Genomic DNA, 21,465 nt, shown 5'->3' on the forward strand with positions numbered 1-21,465 from the left:
GAAAGGGGTTTATCTGTCAGAAGGTCACTTCTAAACTGAACTGAGAATTGCTGATTCATTCTCATATATTTGTTAGAATTTGATTGGAACTGCCTTTGCAATAATCCCCAAGATGTGGAACTGGAATTATTGTAGTTTACAACAATGTGTATTTTTTTTTCAAATATTTTTTTTACACAAAATGTAACATCAATAATTCATTGTGCTAAATTTAGCAGATTATATCTGTTTTCATCCTCTCAGCTTGTGAAATTTGTTCTTTCTTAGTACAACACATCATTCATTCAAAACATTGCAACAGACGATCATTTTAACAAAGCTACTAAGCTACTTTTGAAAATAAAACACACACACAAGCTTGCACTGTTGATTTTACAACTGCTTGAATATTTTTCCATTACAGTAGGAAGGATTTCATCTCTCACTGTTCTGAAGTCTGAGGCATGGTCAGTAATGGAGACTTTAGTATATCTCTTTTCATCACAGTGAAACTGTATCTCATATAAAAATATTTTTTAAGCTTAATACACAGATCAATTCTGATTGTCATATTTTCACTTACCTTAAATGTGTCACAGCCAAAGCTGGCAGTCCAGATCGGTGTTCTAAAGACAGTGTTCAACACACATGACAAAACAGAGCTTGTGCTTGGAGGGGTGTGGCTTCATGTGTTGCTGACGTGTTGGCCTATCAATAGTGCTATGTTTCATGAGGAATATTCTTTAATACTTTGTCATTATATACTAAACAACATTTTTCTGCATTACAAGAACAGGCATAGATAATATGCCATACTGGTAACATCTAAGGTGTTTTGTAAACAAAAATCACATCAAGGCTGTGTAGTAATAATATTTGCTTTAGCAGATTTCCGCATGTGATATAACTAATAAGAAGCACTCTCGTTTTTTTAGCAAGTCATTGTTTATATTGTCTTGGAATGTCTGACATGCACTTGGAGGGATTTCATGCTCTTTCATGCTTCATCAGACAGAGGAAAACCTGTATGACATGAATGTTGCTGAACAAGATTGAAGTCTTTCCACTGAAACCATGCATGAAACGTTTTTTCCCAGCACTCTGCAAGAACTTCCTTCTCGTATTCACGTTCTCCGCTCCGAAAAAAAAAAAAAAAAGTTGATGTGTGCTGAGAAATTTTCCACTTATCTCCTATCCTTAATTGTTTTTTTTCTGTCTGCGCAAAGAAATTAAAAGGCAAAAAGGGTATAAAAATGTAAAAACATTAAAAAAAACAAAGAGGGTCTGTGTCAGCTGTGTCACTTTTTAGCTTCTTTTTTTCAGCAGCATTTTTGTCTGCTGAATTGCTTTGCTTTAAATGCATAAAAATAGTTTGAACAAACTGTTCATCTTATTCAGTTAGGTTTTAATGACTCAGAATAAGTACTCAGAATAAGGAGTTAATGTTTTAATTCTTTCTTTTTTTCTCACATGTGCTTCATGTGTGTAGTCATTCACTGAGTTGTTGTATTTTGAACTCTTCTAGAGTACATTCATTGAGATGAATAACTCTTTAAGATGGATTAATTATTCTTTTAATGCTCAACTTCACCTGTTGCATGATTGTTTGGTTTCTAACTTTGGCAGCTTAGAACACAAGACCTGCTTGAAAATCTGAAAATAATGTGACCATAACAAAGAGAGAAAAGGGGAAAGTTGTATTATTTTGTAAGCACAAACACTGACAATGATGTTAAATCTGACTCTCAAAAAGGACAATAGAATGAATTGTAGACGTTCCAAAAAATTTGAGATGACTCCATAAAAAGACTTGAAATCAACGGGAAAACCCGAAGTCTTCTTGAATTTCAGCTGAGTAAATTGTCAAGGACACAAAGACAGCATCTCTCTCGTGGCCTGACAGCATGTGATCCAGAGTGTCCATGAGAAACTGGGAATCATATTTCTTAAGTTCAGCTGAGGAAATCAGTAAAACCGCTGGGTCATCCAAATTGCTTAGATTTGTCTCACACAATCCTCTCTAACTTTGTGAAGTAGCAAGCCTTCTTGAAATCTTTTCTCTGATTCTATTATCTGATGCTATCTCTCTCCTAACTTGCTCTATTTATTTATCTTTTTGGTGAATACAACGTCATTTTCTACAAATTACAGATTCCATAACTTTCCATTTTGCACAGTAGGATGGGAATACACAGTGGCCCTCACTGGGGTTTCAATGATTCCTGTAAGAGCAGGTCCCTCATCATCATTGGCCAAACCCCTGATAGCGTTTGTGAAGGTGGACATCCCAGCCCCTGGCATTCTAGTTACAGTGATATGAAGTGTGACAGTATGGGCCACTTCATGTTCTGCTTTCCCGTGGAGACACTTGAAAACTGGCAGGTAAAGGATGTGGCTGAATTTCTATGTAATCCTGCACTGGAGTTGTGACAAAAGGTGCAGCCCATGCTGTTGTGTTTAACAAAGATGTGAGTCACTGGCTATGTAGTGTGATGCTCAGCAGCAAGCCAAGTGTAACAGTTTTTAACATTCTTATTTTATGGCACTATTGACATACCTTTTCCAATCAGCTGGCATGTCACTGGGATCCATGTAATGGCCCAAGTTGCCCGTAGCTAACTAGAGAGAATGATGTTTGTCCAAAGCCAGTCCTGAATGACAGGAAGGTGTGGTCTCTTTCTGTTGTGGAACATCTCCTGAGGTTTTCACTGCTGTTCCAGGGCTATCTCTCTGATGTCTGTTGCTGTCAGGTGATGCTTAGGACACCAAAGTCTATGCATTGAATACCATTGCTCTGTCTATGGCTGGTTTGATTGTCCCTGGAGTTATTATGGAAATCATAGACCAGCATGTTTCACATACTAATTGACAAACATTGCAAGACATACTACAATTATACTTTCAGCATTTCATTTCATGGGGATGCAAGCACTTAAAGAGTACTTCATTAATTTTTCATTTTAATTTTAACTCTTGGTTCCATATTTGAATCAAATTATTTTTGGTTGTCAGTCAATCCTGCTTTGAGCCTATCAGAGGTACTCGGAATGTGTTTCTTCATTTCTTTGGAGAGGGCCAAATCAAGATCGCAATGTAAAAATGTATTTACATTTTTATCCATTTGTTTAACTGAAATTCATAACCTAAGTAAAGTTAGAGTTGTCAGGTTCCTTGCTCTAAGATATATTGGAGGACATTTTTTTCTCGTTTTCATGCTGAGTAATTTAAGCTCAGCACTCTGATTTCAGAATACCCCCACAACCTGTTGGAAAATTCCCCCCTCAACGTTCAGCTTACATCTCACATACTATATTCTAAGAAGTACCCTTTATCCAGTGACAGCCTTTCTATAAACCTTTCGGTGTAAACTGAACATCAAACATACAAAAACAGCATTTGCTTGTTTATTTACATGTTTTTTATATTCATAATCAAAGTTACATTCAATAGACATACATTAGCAGTCACTACAGTCTCTTGGTCCTACTTAGAATTAATACTACATGATAAACAGTCACATATCTTTCTAATAATAACCAATACTATAACATGTTTACATTGGCAAAGTTGGCTACTCACAATGAAAAGGCTATGATAAGTCATAGTGAATGGAGCTGCAAAGGAGCTTTAAATTATTTAACAATGTGTGGTGGTAATGTTTGATGTCAGTGTTTGAATAATGCATATCATCACATTTTTCTATACAAGAAAAAATACAAAGGCACAATTTTTAAAAACACATTGATCCATACAAATATTTTTCAGTGTCCCATTATTTGCCGAACTTTGCACTAAAAATTCAATATGAATCCCTAAAACATGTCTTATGTTCTAATCATACATTGGTGATTTAAATGTTCAGCACAAACTGCCAATATATTCTCCTGTCCATTTGTGTCAGTATAATACAAGTCTCTCTGCATGTAAAAGGAATCCCATCAATGATATACTTGTCTTCTCAAATGATCTGAGCAAGAAATCTTTCCAACAGATTTACATTCAGACAAGGTAAATGTTGACAGCTTGTCATAAACGTGTCTTTGAGACAACGTTCATGTATCTCTGATGGAAAACAGATCTTACTGCATATTATGCTATCTCTGCCACTTTGAGTACTCTTTTGGTATCTTCTGCCATTTCATTCAGTCCCTTTTTTAACAGATGATATATGGTGGCAATAGACACTCCTCCTGCAGTTAGTGAACCAATGCCAATAACAAAGCTTGACAGTTGCTCAATTGTTAGTGCAGCTACCACAATAGGTTTTTTAAGCATATCGAATAACACATCTTCATTGACTCCATCTTTGAAGCGTGATTCCTTGGCTGCTTTCAGAGTTTCGACTGGCTTGTTGACTCTTGCTGACAGTAGTTCTAGTGATTTTTCATCCAGGCCAAAGGACTTGTAGACATTTTCAAAGAAGCTCACCAAAATGCCATAATCACATGCCAGTGATAGCCCTGGAATAGGAGTGATTGCAACCGCACTAGCGCCAAATGCTGACAACCAAATCAGCTTCCGGAAATACTTCTTCTTCCTCTCAAGAGCATCAAGAGAGTGAACTGGTAATGAGTGAATGAGAACAAATCTCTTGTTTTCTGGAAGCTCCTCCTCCAGGGTACTGATAAGTTTAGGATAGTCATATCTCTCTAAATCAAAGGAGGATATCAAAAAGACTTTGGGACTTCCTAGTCCCTTCAGGTTTTTTTTACAGTCATCCCTAATTTTTTTGAGCATGTTCTCTTGATTAAAGTCCCTTTTTGTGGACTCTGCATAAATGTCATTGTCAATTTTTGAGCGTACAAAATAGTACAACTTTTTCTTTTTCCGAACTGCTTTTGCCAGCTTAATGTCATTCTCTTTGAACCTTTCTGAGCTCACTATGAGGAAGAAGTCATATGTGTCCCATTTAACTTTCTTCAGATATGTCTTTGCATTGAAATCTTTGGTTCCAATGCCTGGCAGGTCCCAGATCTTCACATTTGGCAGTGTTGGATGAGGGTACATAGTGGGATATTTTGTGCACTCTGTTACATCAGTTTTAGCGGCCAGTTCATCATCATTGCGTAGTCCTCTGATGGCATTTACAAGGGTGGACTTGCCTGCCCCTGTCATGCCAGTTATAGCAATGTTCAAATTAACATTGGCAAGATCATCAAGCCTCTCTTTTATCTTTTGGTTAGCCTCTTTCGGAGAAGATTTTTTGATCGTATCGTCAATATCCTGTAGATCTGAGCACATGTCTTCTTCACCATCATCAGGTTTTTCCATTTCTTTGTTAGTGATCTCCACTGGAGGCAAATTTGTCAGTCCATGTGGTATGTCTTGTGGTATTACGTAGCGGTGGCGGAGTTTGGCACCTGCCTGTAATTTGTCTGGGTCAGATAAAGATTCACTCATCTTTTCTTCAAAAATCTTAATATTAAGTTTCTGTGGTGAGGTCTTAGCGTTGTCATTTGTGTCAGGATTCACCGGCTGTTCTTCATGCCCTCTGAAACCATCGTGAAAATATTATTTTATACCAGGCCCCTTTGGATCAATAAAATATCACATAAACATATGTACGATTGTGGCTGGTTTTAGCCACCTGATGTGGTGTGTTTATGGCTCAGAGTTGGGGTCAGTTTAGAACTGAATTGGGAATTACTGGTTAATTATATTTGTTACAGCTTGAACTGGAGTTGCCTTTGATGTAGTCTTGAAGAGAACAGCAATAGACTGAAATTTAAAAAGTCCAGATATGCTCAATACTTTTTTATTGTGTTAAATACTTATTTAAAACATCACGAACACTCATGACTGCATGAGTATTATATTAAAATATAAATTTGAAAATGTGCAGTTGTATAAAAAGTTGTCATTTCAATACAGGGAAAAATTTTGTATATATTTTTTCATGGATTTTTTCATGGAATTTGTGACTAAACAGTGAGAAATCACATTCATAATATGACTTCAGTAATTCAGAAATCACATAAATCACATACTCAAAGTTAGTATGCTACAATTGTAGCAGATTGTATCTGTATTCATCCTGTCAACTGCTGAAGTTAGTTCTTTTTCCATTCAATGTAAATAATGTTATTTAGTCAAAATACTTTTAATAGTAACATTTAAAAAAAAAAAAAAACCCCACTGTTTTTCCGGTAGACACTCCGTAGCCTCAGGAAGAATCAAAGGTGTCCACTGCAACATGTGTTGAGACCATATGAGAACATATGCAAACTGCTCAATAATTCCTCTGTATAACCTGAAAATTCAGTACATCAAACCAAATGAAAAAGCTACCAGTTAGAAAATAGAGTTCATAACTATGTTGAGTATATTTACAGTAATAATGTTTTACATAAACAAAATATTACCCTTTATTTTAGTCGATGCTCCTTCGAGTTTCATGTGTCACTCAAGCAATGAGGCTGAAGTTCAAACTCTAGAATGTAAAACATGCTTCAGCATGCAAACAAAGATATGCTCAGGCTTTTTGCTTCTTTTTCCACATCACAGAGAGTGTCTCATATCATTAAAATTGTGTCACTGTTTGAAAATCACAGACTTGCACACTGTTAAGTTTGCATTGAACAACTTCTACCACATTTTTTATCATAACAGTAAGAAGTTCTCTCACCATTCTAAAGTCAGAGGTATGGTCAGAAATGGAGACTCAGACACAACTTAGGTCATCACAATGAATTTGCATTCCATGCAACCACAATCTTATTTGGGATCAATAAACAGGTTAATTCTGATCATCAAACTGTCACTTACCTTAAACATGCAACAGCCACATCTGGTAGTTCAGATCAATGTGCCCTGTGAGACTAAAAACACTATCTAAAGAATCTTATAAATAGGGATGTTCTTGTAGGGGTGTGGCTTCACGTGTTGCTGATCAATGCACAAGCCTCTTAACAGCAGCGTGTTTCCTTATGAATGTTCTGGAAACAAGATCCTCTGCGTCACAAGAACAGGCTCCGACAATATACTGTATTGGTAACATGCTGTATAGCATTTGATGAAAAAGCAAATGAATAAATAAATAAATAAAAAGGTAATTGAGGAAAAATGGCGGTTTACTTTTCCTGACGCATCTTAAAACGCAGCACATCAAAGAAAAAGTAATGTTTACTTTAATAGATTTAGGCATATAGGATAACCAATGATTAGAGTTTAGTTTTAACAAGCCTTTTACATAGTTGCCTACAGTTTCTCAAGAGATCTGGAATGCAAAGAAGGGTATTTCATACATGTCAAAAAAAGAAGAAGAAGAAGAAGAAAACTTCTATGACATGAATGCTGTTGAACAGGATTAGAATCAAATCACTGATTCCTGGCAAGAGGGAAGAGAGGCATGTATGAAACACAGTTTCCTTACAGTTTCTCACAGCTGTCTTGTCTGACACACACTCATTTAAAAAGAAATGCCTGGTATGTGTTCAAAAGGCTTCCACTTATCTCCCATCTGTACACAGGTGTTTTATCGTGATTATACAATTATTCCCCAAGTTCAAGTGTGTGAGTGCCCATCTTCATCTTTTACCTAACAGCAGTTTTATGCACGCTTCACATGAGCTTGACTCGTTTCATGATTAGTTAGTTTCTAATTTTAGAAGTTTTCAGTGTAAGTAAACTAACCAAAACCCTGAAAACGATCTGACCATAACTAGGAGAGAAAAAGAAATTGTACTCTTGTACTATTTTGAATGCTCAAAATTGACAAAGTTATACTAGTCCCCACCCAAAAAGACTATAGAGAGATTCTTAATATCATTGTTCTGGGTTTGAATCTGGCTCTACGTTGAGCCTCCAGGAGGGCCAGTCAACCATTCAAACACAATAGGTGGTGCTTGCAGGTGGGAAGCGATTATGGCTCAAGTCCCTGTCACTGTCAGAGAGGCTCAGTAGATTGGTCTGGGCACCAGATTGGTGGTGTGTTGAACAGTTACTTTTTCCAGTTTTTGTATTCAGGCATTGTATTAAGCAAGATATAGCTAAAGGTATATTGTTTCACTGAAAAAAGGATCAATTCTACATCCATTACTTCTTTACTATACTCTTTCCCTTAAACCCTGTCATTTCACTAACAGTAGCTCCTCTTATTTCCTGAAAAAACGTTGATGTAATTTTAATACAAATATCCTCCACTTAGAGATATCACTGGCTCATGGTGTTATAATTTATTACATAAAGGTTTCTTCTCACCAGTACATTCACGTTACCTTTTAATAACTTGTCTGCACAGAAAACTTCAGGATATCTAGAATAACATTAAAACACCAAAATGCACACTGACCCCGTGGCTAAGCCCCTCCCTAGAGCGGCCACTGTCCAATCCTACGTCAGCAACCGTAACTAGGCACAGGAGGCCGGCCAAGCTTCAAAGACAAGGGAAAGTGCTGAAATGGTGTGCATATGGAGCCTGCAAATCCGACGGTAGATATCCTCAAAATTTACAGGAGGATGTCGTATTTTTCGCTTTGCCAAAGCCAAAAACGCTAGAGGAGAGGTGTCAACAGTGACGACATTTAGTAATTAAACTCTGTCTCTGTGGTGATTAACGACTGCCATGGCTAGACTAACACTACACATTGGCAAAGAAATCTATGTAGTCTTCATTTTGAGTGATACACTAAACGGAGCCATACTGCCGTATCAAATGTATTTGCTAACTGACTCAATGTTATTGGAAACATGCTGATGCTTTGTTTATGCACATGTTTGTAATGAAGAGGTAGTTGTACATAACGTTGCTGTATTGCTGCATGACATCAAATCACTCGGACAACGAATATTGTAACCTTACAACTCTGTGTAATTTCATCAAATTGCCAAATACGTCTGTAGGTACAGGCTTGACAAAGATAATTATTCACGATGTTTCAGGTTGACAACGACTCTCAGTTCACTCGTATCTCGAATGCCCTCTAACTGTTGAATAGTTAATTTGGCTAACTTGATGTTAGTTACTCAGGTATCAGTGACCACAAGGCTTGTAGGTTTTAGTGATGTATGCGGTGTTACTTTAAAAAGTTGGCTCTGACAGATACTGCTAGTAATCATCCTTAACTGAGTTAGTTTTATATATCTTGTTTTATTTTGCATTTGAGCATGTGCATGCATATTGTAGTCCTTTCCAGCTACTTTTCTATAAAATTTCAGAACTATGATCCCAGAAATTTGTTATTATTTCCTTTGGAATATCTATCACTAATATCGTTTAAAACGCTATAGATTGACATGCTGGGTGTGAAAGCTTGACAGTCGTAGCAACAGTGACCAAGGGGGCGGGACTTAGCGAAGGTTCAATTGCACAGGTGCACAATTTTAAGTCTAAAATGGAGTACACAATTCCAAAGGTGCAACATCAGTAACTAAATCAGTATCAGTGAAACTCAGTAAATTATTCTGTTGCATAAGATGAGTGCCTGTGGGGTTAGATATGGCTTGATGTCATCACAGAGTCAATTTGTTTGACACCTGGTATTTTATATATTTTATGCACTAGTTATTGCCTTCAAGCAAACCCAACCACATCTATACTGGGAAATGAAGCAACAAAACATTAAGGCACTTCCTCATACCTGGTGTGTGGGGTGCAAGTCATTGTTGTTATTAATTGCACAGTGTTGGCTGGAATACAATTTCACAGCTACAGAGTATGACAAGCAGACTGTAATATGCTATCTTTAAAAGGTCAGGTACCAACTATAATTTCAAAAATGTGGATGCTTTTGTTGTGTGAATGGCAGACTTAGTTAGCACAATGAGATTAAAGATGATGTTGGGAGACCCAGCATTCAGAGTTGGCAAACCAAAATTCTACAGACTGACAATGTTAATTTTTAAATTGTTTTATTTATTTTTCCCTCAGAATCCCTTTCATCTCCGTTCCAAAAGATTGTAACTGCATTGCACAACATGATGGTAAGTCGTGTGACTGCTCTGGAGGTACAATGTTGGGATCTGATTTAGTAGCTGGACATGGTCTCAGTGAGCCAGTCATTGAACAGGCAGACCTGGGGTAGGATGAGAGGAAAGAACGTTACAAGACATTTTCTAAGAGCTCATGTGTGAGAGATGATAAAACGTATTTTTTGATTGAGTGGTCTCGTTTGATGTTGAGAACTAAGTCTGTAGCCTTGACTACCAACAAATGTCAGAGGAGAGAACTCCAACTGATTAATCAAAAACATTTTGTGTGAGTCTAGTCTCAGAGAGTTAAGGAGATTTACCTTGGCGTAGACACCAGGGTGGCCCTTCTCAGCACAGCCGTAGCCCCAGGACACAACACCCTGCAGCTCACCGTTGCACACAACGGGGCCACCAGAGTCACCCTGGCAAGAGTCCTTGCCTCCCTCCAGGTATCCGGCGCAGAACATGGCATCGGTGATCATGCCAGGGTAGGAGTTGTCACAGTCACGATCGGACAGGATGGGGATCTCCAGGCACTGCAGCTTATCAGAGTCATCGGCTACAAAGGTGTGAAAAGAGGGACAGAAAGAAAATGAACAGACAGATGGAGTGAGGAGATGATCTAATACAGCCCTAATGGCTATGACATGGTCACAATTGAGCCTCAACATTTTGTCCCTATGGTAACCAATCAACACCAGATCTCTGCCTGTTACTCACTGGCACTCATGGTGTTTCCCCAACCGGAAACTCTGCACATGGTGCCAGCAGGGGCACAGCTGGTGGGCAGGGCCACAGGCTGGACGTATTCATTGAAGGTGACAGGAGTGCTCAGCTTGATCAGCATGATGTCATTGTTGATGTTCCAGGAGTCGTAGTTGGGGTGACGGATGACACGAGAAGAAGAGATGAACTGCTCGGTTCCCTCCCTCAAAGCAATGTTGTGCTCGCCCAAACGCACCTGGACACGGCTGAAAGATACAAATCAAGAGAAATATGAGTCTTTGCTTTGTTGGGTCCGTACAGCATTTAAAACTATCTGAGACTGTTTTGTCTCACGGTCGAAACACATGATTGTTAATGAACACTGAACGGACGTGTAACTCACGATTTGTAGCAGTGAGCAGCAGACACAACCCAGTTCTCGTTGACCAGGGAGCCACCGCAGAAGTGGTAGCCAGAGTTCAGAGACACCTGCCAGGGCTGAGAGTGACGCTCGCACTCGTATCCTCCAACAATCTTATCATCCTCCACAGCAACTGCATTCATAAGAAGGACAATTCAGTTCATTGTATAAACATCACCTCTAACTGTAACACATATCTTAAAAACACATTATTTTTAAGAAGATTAATATGATTTGACTGTCTGGGAATGGTTTCTGTGAGTTAATCCAAATATACCCACAAACTGTATATTATCAACAATTTTGATATTCAGCTAAGTGTGCAAGTCTGTACTTGCTTGTTTTCTCCTCCTTATTCCTATTATGGAATTAGCAAGTCTAGCGCAGTGCTGTTTTATGTAGAAATTGTTCTGCACTCAGTGAAAATACAGTCCATACTCACAAGCTGCTCCCAGGAGCACAAGGAAGACCAGAGACCTCATGATTGCTGTATGAGCCTGTTGTTGTGGGTGTCATTTGTGCACCCCTGGTATTTATACAGACCGACATGGTTCAGACTCCTGCTTACATTACGTCATCAGTCACATACTGACCAATCAAAGACAAAGCCTATAGATTTGTACATAACCGTGTTTGATAAGATATCTGTTTAAGGAGGTAATGCTGTTGCTGCAGCACATATGTAAAAGTTAATACATACATAGACAGTAATACAATCATACTGAATATGCTGCTTTTGGTCTTTCTACTGACCAAGTCTCTACTTTTCTCTGCATGACTACAGCAATTTGTAGATAGCAACATTAAGACAGTCTCTGGCAGCAGTTAAAAAGCATTCATCTACACTTCTTACAGGTTCACATTAACATTGATTCTAAGAAATGCCACACAAATTTGAAACATGGAAAATAATGGCTTCTCCAGACCCTTCAGTTTAAAATTGAAAACTGTGTTGTGCTTTTTTCTTTCTTGTCAAATATGTAAACATGACTGATAAAATCGAATATTTCAGTAATGGTGGTTTATGAATGTTCACGATAATGATCATTATGCATTCAGGTGCATACTTAAATTGTAATGATCTGAGTTTGTTTTTCCAACAGTGAAGTGTACATATAATCTCCTTTACCTTGAGTTTGACCTGTCCTTCTGCAACTCACCTTTCAGCTGGCCACCTTCCCACCAGTCCCCCATACCTTATCTACATACATGTGAAAATCCATACCATATGGAAAACACATAGCGTGTGTTTTTATCACACCTTTTCCTTGTAAAGGTCTACCTGTCTGTTTTCGTTCTACCGAGTCATAAAATAATTTGTTTTTTTCTTGGGTGTCATCTATATGCAGTATCCTCTTAATTGGCCAAGTAAGGGACAAGACTGTGTTGGGCTAAGTCTATCAGACAAAGAAATTATCTGAAAAGAATTGTGAAATAGGGAATTTATCTGTCTGATTTTGTTAAAGTGATGTCCCACGTATAAAATGTATCTCATTTATGGTCCCCCTTAAGAGAGATACACTTGCCATGTTATGTACATCACTCATCTGGTCCGCGGGCAGCCGTGGACTAGAGGTTAGAGAACTGGGCTTGTGACCGAAGGGACACTGGTTTGATTCCCGGGACAAGGCACTTAACCCCAACACCCAACGGGCACAAGGAACACTGCCCAATGCCCCTGTGTCTGGCATGCGTGTACTCACTGGATGGATGAATTAAATGCAGGATGGGTTAAATGCACAGGACAAATTCACTCCTCACTATTCATGTGTGCAATCATTGGGATTGTATTCTATTCTAATTTAAAAAGTGTTACTGATTTGAGCAGCTGATTCCAGCAGCTCAGATCTTCATTTCCTAAATATGCATCACTACCTCAAGTCTAAGTAAGTTAACCGGACACATACAACACACGAATCATTATATTTTGATACTAATATATGTCAGAATATGAGAAGGGAGCACTCTAATTACCCTGGCTTAGACATCAGGATCTCTGTCAATACTGTGTCCCCAAGCCTCCGCTAACTGAGCGTAAATTACGAATAAATACACAGTGACAAGTGTAAAAATGTTTTAAAATGTGTATAATGTATAAAAATTCTGAAACAGATGTTTAATCATAGCAACATATGAAAGGTACTGGCATTGAAATTGAAGCCAGGAAATTCCAACAGCTTGCATGTCAGGTAATAGTCTTTGTAAATGGCAGATTGCATTTAGTGTAAATTCAATATATATTTAATCCAATGTATATTTAAACAATTTATTTTGATTTATTTTTTCTTTGGTAACCACTGGTGGACCACACCACACTGTTTTCTTTCATAAACATAAAATTTACATTTTTCACAAAATGTACAGTATCCACACCAGTTTTCATTTGTTGTCACAAGCTAATTTCAACATATTTTCCATACTGGAAATAATAACTTCCACATTAGTTTTCTTTGTTAGGCTTTTATGAGAAGACATTTCATTAATTATACAATTCAAGCTTTCACGCTTTCATTAACCAAAATAGTTCTTCATTTTCAGCCAGTCAGGTAATGTTATGTTGGAGCAAAAATATAATATTTTTTACTGAATAGAGGTGGGTGAATAGAAGTGTAGGCTTGAACATGCTAGTTTGAATGCTTGCCCCATCCACATATCACCTCATGGAAATTTTGGCCCCCAATGCTTAACCAGTGAGTCATATGCTATGGATGTGTGCAGAGAAGATTGCCATTCTTTGCTGTTACATACTGTGCAGTTTCTTCCTCCAAGTGAAAGTGTGAGGAAAAAAAAAACATGAGAACATGACAGTTGGACCCTTATCATATGTTTACAAGATAATGTCTTATCTTACACAAGTAACTTACTTACTCATCTGAAGTCAAGGAGATGAAAGAGGCTTACTGTTAGCTTTCTGAATGGCCAATGAAATGAGTCCTTGCATGTGGTAACAGAGTTACACAGGTATAAATAACGGGGTGCAGCACCGAAAGAATCATCGACAGGATTGTATAGCAATCATGAGGTCTCTGGTCTTCCTTGTGCTCCTCGGAGCTGCTTGTAAGTTTATGCTGGATTCATGTGCTTGACAGCTCGACGGCCACAAAGAAAAATTGGATTTAGGTGATGGATTTAGGTAATGAATGTTTCATTTTGTTGCTTATTGTTGCTTATTCTATATTTTGTTCTTGCTCAGTTGCTGTGGAGGATGATAAGATTGTTGGAGGATACGAGTGCGAGCGCCACTCCCAGCCCTGGCAGGTGTCTCTGAACTCTGGCTACCACTTCTGCGGTGGCTCCTTGGTCAACGAGAACTGGGTTGTGTCTGCTGCTCACTGCTACAAATCGTGAGTTACACGTCCGTTCAGTGTTCATTAACAATCATGTGTTTCGACCGTGAGACAAAACAGTCTCAGATAGTTTTAAATGCTGTACGGACCCAACAAAGCAAAGACTCATATTTCTCTTGATTTGTATCTTTCAGCCGTGTCCAGGTGCGTTTGGGCGAGCACAACATTGCTTTGAGGGAGGGAACCGAGCAGTTCATCTCTTCTTCTCGTGTCATCCGTCACCCCAACTACGACTCCTGGAACATCAACAATGACATCATGCTGATCAAGCTGAGCACTCCTGTCACCTTCAATGAATACGTCCAGCCTGTGGCCCTGCCCACCAGCTGTGCCCCTGCTGGCACCATGTGCAGAGTTTCCGGTTGGGGAAACACCATGAGCGCCAGTGAGTAACAGGCAGAGATCTGGTGTTGATTGGTTACCATAGGGACAAAATGTTGAGGCTCAATTGTGACCATGTCATAGCTATTAGGGCTGTATTAGATCATCTCCTCACTCCATCGGTCTGTTCATTTTCTTTCTGTCCCTCTTTTCACACCTTTGTAGCCGATGACTCTGATAAGCTGCAGTGCCTGGAGATCCCCATCCTGTCCGATCGTGACTGTGACAACTCCTACCCTGGCATGATCACCGATGCCATGTTCTGCGCCGGATACCTGGAGGGAGGCAAGGACTCTTGCCAGGGTGACTCTGGTGGCCCCGTTGTGTGCAACGGTGAGCTGCAGGGTGTTGTGTCCTGGGGCTACGGCTGTGCTGAGAAGGGCCACCCTGGTGTCTATGCCAAGGTAAATCTCCTTAACTCTCTGAGACTAGACTCACACAAAATGTTTTTGATTAATCAGTTGGAGTTCTCTCCTCTGACATTTGTTGGTAGTCAAGGCTACAGACTTAGTTCTCAACATCAAACGAGACCACTCAATCAAAAAATACGTTTTATCATCTCTCACACATGAGCTCTTAGAAAATGTCTTGTAACGTTCTTTCCTCTCATCCTACCCCAGGTCTGCCTGTTCAACGACTGGCTCACTGAGACCATGTCCAGCTACTAAATCAGATCCCAGCCTAGCAACTCCAGACAGTCACACAAGACAACAGCATGTTATGCTGTGCTACAACAACATTTACCTATTGTAATGGAGATGATGCTGAAAAATAAAAGAATTCTGAAGACATAACTCTGTTCACTGCATATTCATTTACCTACCAGTCTATATCTATATATATATATATATATATATGTGTGTGTGTGTGTGTGTGTGTGTGTGTGTGTGTGTGTATGTGTGTGTGTATATATATATATATATATATATATATATATATATATACACCCATGCCTGTATAACTGCTAGACAACAGCAAGGAAAGGCATTAGCATTTTATAGAATGAAGCTTTTATGATTTATAATTATACATCAACATTAATTAATTATTATATCAACATTATCTTGATTTGGAGTTGTGCTCCAAGCTTTGAGCAAAAAGACCTGTATACTGACGGGTAAATGAAAACTAATTATAGGTGGCATTCAGTAAATCGTTCAACTAATGTGTTTATATATTCATATTAAACTATACCATGCTCTTATTCAATTGCAAACCCCTCCTTGACTATCACTTTGCCATGGTTGATGTGTATTCTGTACCCATAAAACCAGGCTAGAGGAGATGTATCTCCCTCCTAGGTTCAACCACAACACAAGGACCAAGGTAGTCTCTGGGTTCCCCTGGATGAGGCTAACTCCCCTACCTTGGAAAAAAATCATCAGCCACTGAAATGCTGGCAAATGGAAACTAAGCAAAAATCCAGTTAATATGGATGCTTCATAAAAAGGGTGTTAGAGGCTGATGAATCTGCTCACGTCAGACAAAAGCACCCGTGCTGGGCCTTGGAATACCTGGACCACTTTCTGGGCTTGGAAAAATGCTATCAGGGAAAGAGAAATGAACCATTGTTTGTCTGTTGGTTGCCTGGGAGAAAAAAGTTGGACAATAAAATGAGTCCTTGCATGTGGCAACAGCTGGCTGGTGGGCAGTCTTTCATGTATATCAGGTATAAAGAGGACAGAACAAACCACATTGAACAAAAAAAGTAGGAAGCCTCTGATTTCATGGGAAACCATCAGCGGCCTTAACAGAGTAACCACAGGGCTTCTGATTGAACACTGTGGTATCCCTACCATATACATCATGAGAAATTCAAATGGAACATCACGCAAAATCTCACATGCCAGACAAATATCCAACTTTCCAAACTTTGGTGCTTGCCTCCTCTGGAAAACGATTGGGCAGTAAAGGAAGCAACAAAACGGAAAAGGAATGAAGGGTAGAGAGCAACTGACAGTGGAACCAATTTGGTGAACTTGACTAAACTGCGCCTGTTGCAAAGTGTCATTAAAACATTTGTGATGATAATCAACTCCAAGAAGAGAAACCCCTTCTTGATGCTCTTCAGAGGACGTGGACTCATTCACATCAACATCCTTTGGGAACATGGTGATACCATAGGAGGAATGCTAACACATTAAGCAAGACTAATGTCCAATATGATATTTAATTCTTCCAAGAACCTCTGCATATAAACATCTCACAAAACACCATTCGATGTAATATTCACTATAAAACAAGAAGACAAGCTCCGTCAATAGAGGAAAAGCATATTTAAATAAAAACCATATGAAACATTTTGCCTTCACTCTTGTGAGGCATGTGACACCACTTGGCCACTTGGGTGCGCCATTGAACAGACCAGCAAATGCGACCTCACTTTGTGTATGTGCTTCCTACACAATTAAGCATTCCATAGAAAAAACATTAATTTCATGTAGGCATCTGCCAATTTATTGTATCATGTTAACACAGATTTTCATTATGTATTCATTAAAATTTATATAATGTCTTGTATATCCTAGAGAGTATAATGAAATTTAAAAAGTCAAACATGAATAAACCCTGACAACCAAAATGTACATAATATGGATTCTGTGTCAAGCAATGTACTCTGGAAGGTCAAACTACTGACCTTGACATGTCAAAATGAGGACTTTTAAAACCACTGACATACAGTCCAAATTAGTGTTCAGATAAAGACAACCCCAGGACTCCTGCTCTGAAAGAACTTCACACCTTCTAACCTGTCAGACTGTAGTCTTGTAGAAGGGACGAAATCAAAGTTAAATAGAACAGCTGAAGTCAAGGCAATACCTTTGAAAATCTCTGATAGGCATCGCCAAAAAAGAGCAGTCATTATGCTAAGTCCCAAGACACAGTGCTTCCGAGGTTTCTCCTGGGTGCAGCTTAGCTCAGCATATTTTATGTCAGTGAATAGCAGAGTTGGGGGCTTGAGTTTGCGACTTGGACTCGAGTCGCACTTAAGTCGCACACACAGGGACTTGAGACTCGTCCTCAAAAGACTTGAGACTTGACTCAGACTCGAGATTTGGGACTCATGAACAATCTTTATTTTATTTTTTTGGCACACTAACATTAAGGACATTTCTGATGAGCTGGATGTCATTCCTTCCCTTATTATCATGTGTGACTTTACTGTACAGTTTGCCTTGTATTCGTTGCCAGGGAAAGTGCTGACCCACTGATCATTCAGCCCAGTATCTCGACAGCCTCTTACGTTTCACCTGGGGACTTGAGACATCATTAAAATAAAAAGGAAAAGAAAAACAGAGTGACTGAGGGTGCTGTTTTTAATTTTATGCTACAAGGTAACCACTGAGTTACACCTAAAGGAAACCCTGACGTGCAATCTAACAGCACGCAGAGCTTGTTGATCTGTAGCTCACCACTTAAATTAATCTTCCCCACTCCGCATGTATAACTGGTTTGACTTTACTTGATGTTATGTTATTCTCCGCACTTTGAAGACCTAGTGTACATATGAAACGACGTGTACGAAAATACGGGACAAATCACATCCCTTATTGATTCAACACGGGACGCAGCACTTCCAAAATAGGACGATGTCGTATTATACGGGACGGGTGACAACCCTCGCCTTCACACAAGACCCAAACAAAAGAATGGCTAAATGCAAGGTGTGCGGTATCAAAATAAAGGAAGCTGGATCGACCACATCAAATTTGATCAGGCACTTCGTAACGTGAAAGACAAGTTAACGTTAGCGTGGATGGTTAACAAACATGTTAGCTTAGCATTAGCTCTTTAACATTAGCTTGTAACCAGTTTTGTGGCTAAGGGAGGTGTTGGAAAAATACTACTCTCCTTTAAGCTAACCACTGTAGTAACCATGATAAACAATGTAACCATAATGTATTCATTATTATAGGGGTGAATCAATGTAATCGTTTATATTAACAGCTATATAACTATACAATCCTTTGTATTGCAAGAAACATCATGTTCTCTTTGTTCAGAAAGAAAAGGCCTGTGCGGCCCTATAGAGGACAGCATGTGAGATAAGGTTGGCGCCTCTGCCAGAGTATTGTGGTCAGTCATAATATATGGAGAAGGTGAAATATTCCTGGTTTGTGCTATATCTCGCTCCACCGCTTGGCAGGGCAGTAAATATGGTAAACGTCAAGGAACTACACAATAATGACGATAAGTGGAGTCTTTGAAGATGGGCTGGCTGAGGTGCCCCACATACAAAGAGACAAAGTAATGTGTATCTTTTTTGAGAAAACGTGTATAAAGGCCGGTGCTTTGTGAGAAGGAGTCAGTCACTCCCCGGGACCTGACTCAGTTTGTTGTATGCCTTTTGAACTATACAATAAACTTACACTGCATCTGACTCATTGTTAGACTCCTATTGTTTTGTCTCAGAACAGGTATCGTGTGGCGTTGGGACTCAGTCTCATTTGGCCCAGGCTGAGAATTTCACCCACAGAGGTTAACTTGATTAGACTTGCATTCGCTGAACATTTTGAAACGATGAGTGAATGTTTGTTTGCTTGCCACACTTGTTCACATAGAGAGCTGGCTTTGCCATGACTATAAAAATGGTCGGGTAACTTAATCAACACAGATTAACAACGCCACATATCTTGTGTGTGCAGAAAAAAAAAAGTTGCAAAATACAGTTAACTTTTCAAAGGAAAGCTTTCATTGTATGCATGTTTGTTTGTGTGTTTTTTATTCATATTGCATTGCAATAGCCTTTTTCAAGTGATCATATACCACACAGCTATATGCTACCAGATAAAGGAGTGATGATAATGCAGTACATGCTTTGAATTGCTTAGATATGGCAATGCAGTGTTCTAAGGAGACCGGATGGCATGCAGCAGATGATAGCACACTCATTACAACCATAAGAGACTTGAGGCTTGACTTTGACTTGTGGCCCCCAAAGATTTGAGACTTGACTTGGACTTGCCTCTCAGAGACTTGACACTTAACTTGAACTCTAGCTCAAAGACTTGTGAGCATCTGTGGTGAATAATATTTGTGTGTACTATTCATTATATTGATTCTCCAGCCAGAGAATGTGTCCAAAAAGGTTATGCTATCAGTGTCTGTGGGCCCTATCAACTTACCGAACTGTAACGCTGGTTTCCTTGTCATCTTGTGAAGTATTAGAACTGAGTTGCATTTTCAAACCAGCTTTGTTATCTGCAAATAACTTCTTGTACTCCCTTGTAGACTTTTTATAAAAAAAAAAATATATATATATATATATACGGAGCCACCGCAGAAGTGTATATATATATATGCTTAGGTAGCTGGTGAGGTTAGCACATCAAGTAATTTTAAATCACATCTATTTTAATAGCTAAAATAATAAATCAAGTCATTTTTAACATGTCCCTCAACTAGCAACCAGTCACTAGCTTGTCCTCAGCTATTGTTAACAACAGATTAAATGTGCTGTTATTGCAACAAGTACAACTTGTTCTTTCCCCCTTACACTGATAAGCCCAAATCCAATGTCACTAACTGGGCACTTCAAAAGCTTGGATATAATGAACTTTTTGTAATCCAAGCTCTTTAGCTTCAGTTTTATTATTTATTTATTCCCATATATATATACACATATATATATATATATATATATATATATACACACACACACACACACACACACACACACACACACATATATATATACACACACACACACACACACACACACATATATATATATTTTTTTTTGTTTGTTTGTTTGTTTGTTTGTTTTTTGTTTTGTTTTTTTTTGTTTTTGTTTTTTTTTGTATTGTTTCAACACAGTTCCCCTTTTGCAACATTTCTGGTTTTAAATGCAGTCTGTTTATATTTTATTTCAGTAATGTACGTATGTTATTGTTATACTAATTTAATTCTCTTTTAGGAACTTCTTTGCCTTGCTTGCATGAATATTTTATATATTGAGTAAAATTATGTCTATTAATTCCAACTACACTGCAAATATTGCATGAATGGTGGATTACATATATGGTCAAAAGGACCTTTACAAAACCTAGAATTTGGGTTATGTTATTATATAGAAAATGACTGATTGGCACAGTCACTATACGAATAATTTACAAAATAAGAAAACAAGTGTCTTAAAGGTGAGGGTGAGAGACAGGAACAGATGAAAAGCATGGTGAGAAGTCACACAGGTGCTCAGATACTGGTGGGGTTTTGGGTCCAAGACCCAAACTCAAGGTTATGGAAGTTGTATTCACATTGACTGCCTGGATCAAACTAGTTCATTTTCATGACAAAACATCAGTTTGTAACTAAAGTATTATAATGAATGTTTGCACAGACACCTATGCTTATTCAAGCATTTTACTTAGTGTTTGTGGACATTTTTGTCTTACAAATTTTGCAAACAATTTACTCTGCAAACAGTTCGTTTAATTTTTTTTTTTTTTTACTAATTGCTCACACATGCCAGTCAAACATACCAATTGTAATTGCACTGAATATCATATACTTTCATTTTTCAATTTCATGTTGCATTCTTTTCACCCAGGAATGTCAAAATTATAAGATTTATTTCTGGTACCTCTTATCAGATATTCTATGGGGTGTTTTTGATGATTTATTGGCTAATGTGTGACTGATGACGTAATATGTGGATTGGGTTTGATCCTTGCAGTTCTGTATAAGTAGCAGAGCTGCAAAACCGAATCATTCACAGGTTCA

The 21,465-nt window shown here is 38.5% G+C and overlaps 3 protein-coding genes across 4 annotated transcripts; 1 reads left to right on the top strand and 2 right to left on the bottom strand.

Moving 5' to 3' along the window:
• Positions 1-4,068: 4,068 nt before the first annotated feature.
• On the bottom strand, positions 4,069-5,379 carry LOC115821571 (interferon-inducible GTPase 5-like). Its single transcript, XM_030785382.1, has one exon. The coding sequence runs from the start codon at positions 5,377-5,379 to the stop codon at positions 4,069-4,071; it is 1,311 nt and encodes a 436-aa protein (XP_030641242.1).
• Positions 5,380-9,944: 4,565 nt separating this feature from the next.
• LOC115820027 (trypsin-1) lies at positions 9,945-11,496 on the bottom strand. Of its 2 annotated transcripts, none has more exons than XM_030783465.1 (5): positions 11,457-11,496; positions 10,997-11,147; positions 10,615-10,859; positions 10,209-10,447; positions 9,945-9,992 (listed from the first exon to the last, which is right to left on the bottom strand). In XM_030783465.1, the coding sequence occupies exons 1-5, from the start codon at positions 11,494-11,496 to the stop codon at positions 9,945-9,947; spliced, it is 723 nt and encodes a 240-aa protein (XP_030639325.1). The 2 variants fall into 2 exon arrangements, with proteins under 2 accessions (XP_030639325.1, XP_030639324.1); XM_030783464.1 differs by having other exon boundaries at positions 10,609-10,859.
• Positions 11,497-14,031: 2,535 nt separating this feature from the next.
• LOC115820026 (trypsin-1) lies at positions 14,032-15,410 on the top strand. The gene is made up of 5 exons (XM_030783462.1): positions 14,032-14,071; positions 14,208-14,358; positions 14,496-14,746; positions 14,908-15,146; positions 15,363-15,410. The coding sequence occupies exons 1-5, from the start codon at positions 14,032-14,034 to the stop codon at positions 15,408-15,410; spliced, it is 729 nt and encodes a 242-aa protein (XP_030639322.1).
• The last annotated feature ends 6,055 nt before the right edge of the window (positions 15,411-21,465 follow it).

This window comes from Chanos chanos, chromosome 9 (assembly GCF_902362185.1).
Source record: "Chanos chanos chromosome 9, fChaCha1.1, whole genome shotgun sequence".
NCBI classification, from domain to species: Eukaryota; Metazoa; Chordata; class Actinopteri; order Gonorynchiformes; family Chanidae; genus Chanos; species Chanos chanos.

What these genes read in the sequence shown, in the direction of transcription:
- LOC115820027 (XM_030783464.1), bottom strand. Translation starts at nt 11,496, where the DNA reads ATGAGGTCTCTGGTCTTCCTTGTGCTCCTGGGAGCAGCTT. An exon ending in GCTGCTCACTGCTACAAATC is followed by an intron (nt 10,860 to 10,996) that starts GTGAGTTACACG and finishes TGTATCTTTCAG; the next exon opens with CCGTGTCCAGGTGCGTTTGG. An exon ending in GGGAAACACCATGAGTGCCA is followed by an intron (nt 10,448 to 10,608) that starts GTGAGTAACAGG and finishes ACACCTTTGTAG; the next exon opens with CCGATGACTCTGATAAGCTG.
- LOC115821571 (XM_030785382.1), bottom strand. Translation starts at nt 5,379, where the DNA reads ATGAGTGAATCTTTATCTGACCCAGACAAATTACAGGCAGGTGCCAAA.
- LOC115820026 (XM_030783462.1), top strand. Translation starts at nt 14,032, where the DNA reads ATGAGGTCTCTGGTCTTCCTTGTGCTCCTCGGAGCTGCTT. An exon ending in GCTGCTCACTGCTACAAATC is followed by an intron (nt 14,359 to 14,495) that starts GTGAGTTACACG and finishes TGTATCTTTCAG; the next exon opens with CCGTGTCCAGGTGCGTTTGG. An exon ending in GGGAAACACCATGAGCGCCA is followed by an intron (nt 14,747 to 14,907) that starts GTGAGTAACAGG and finishes ACACCTTTGTAG; the next exon opens with CCGATGACTCTGATAAGCTG.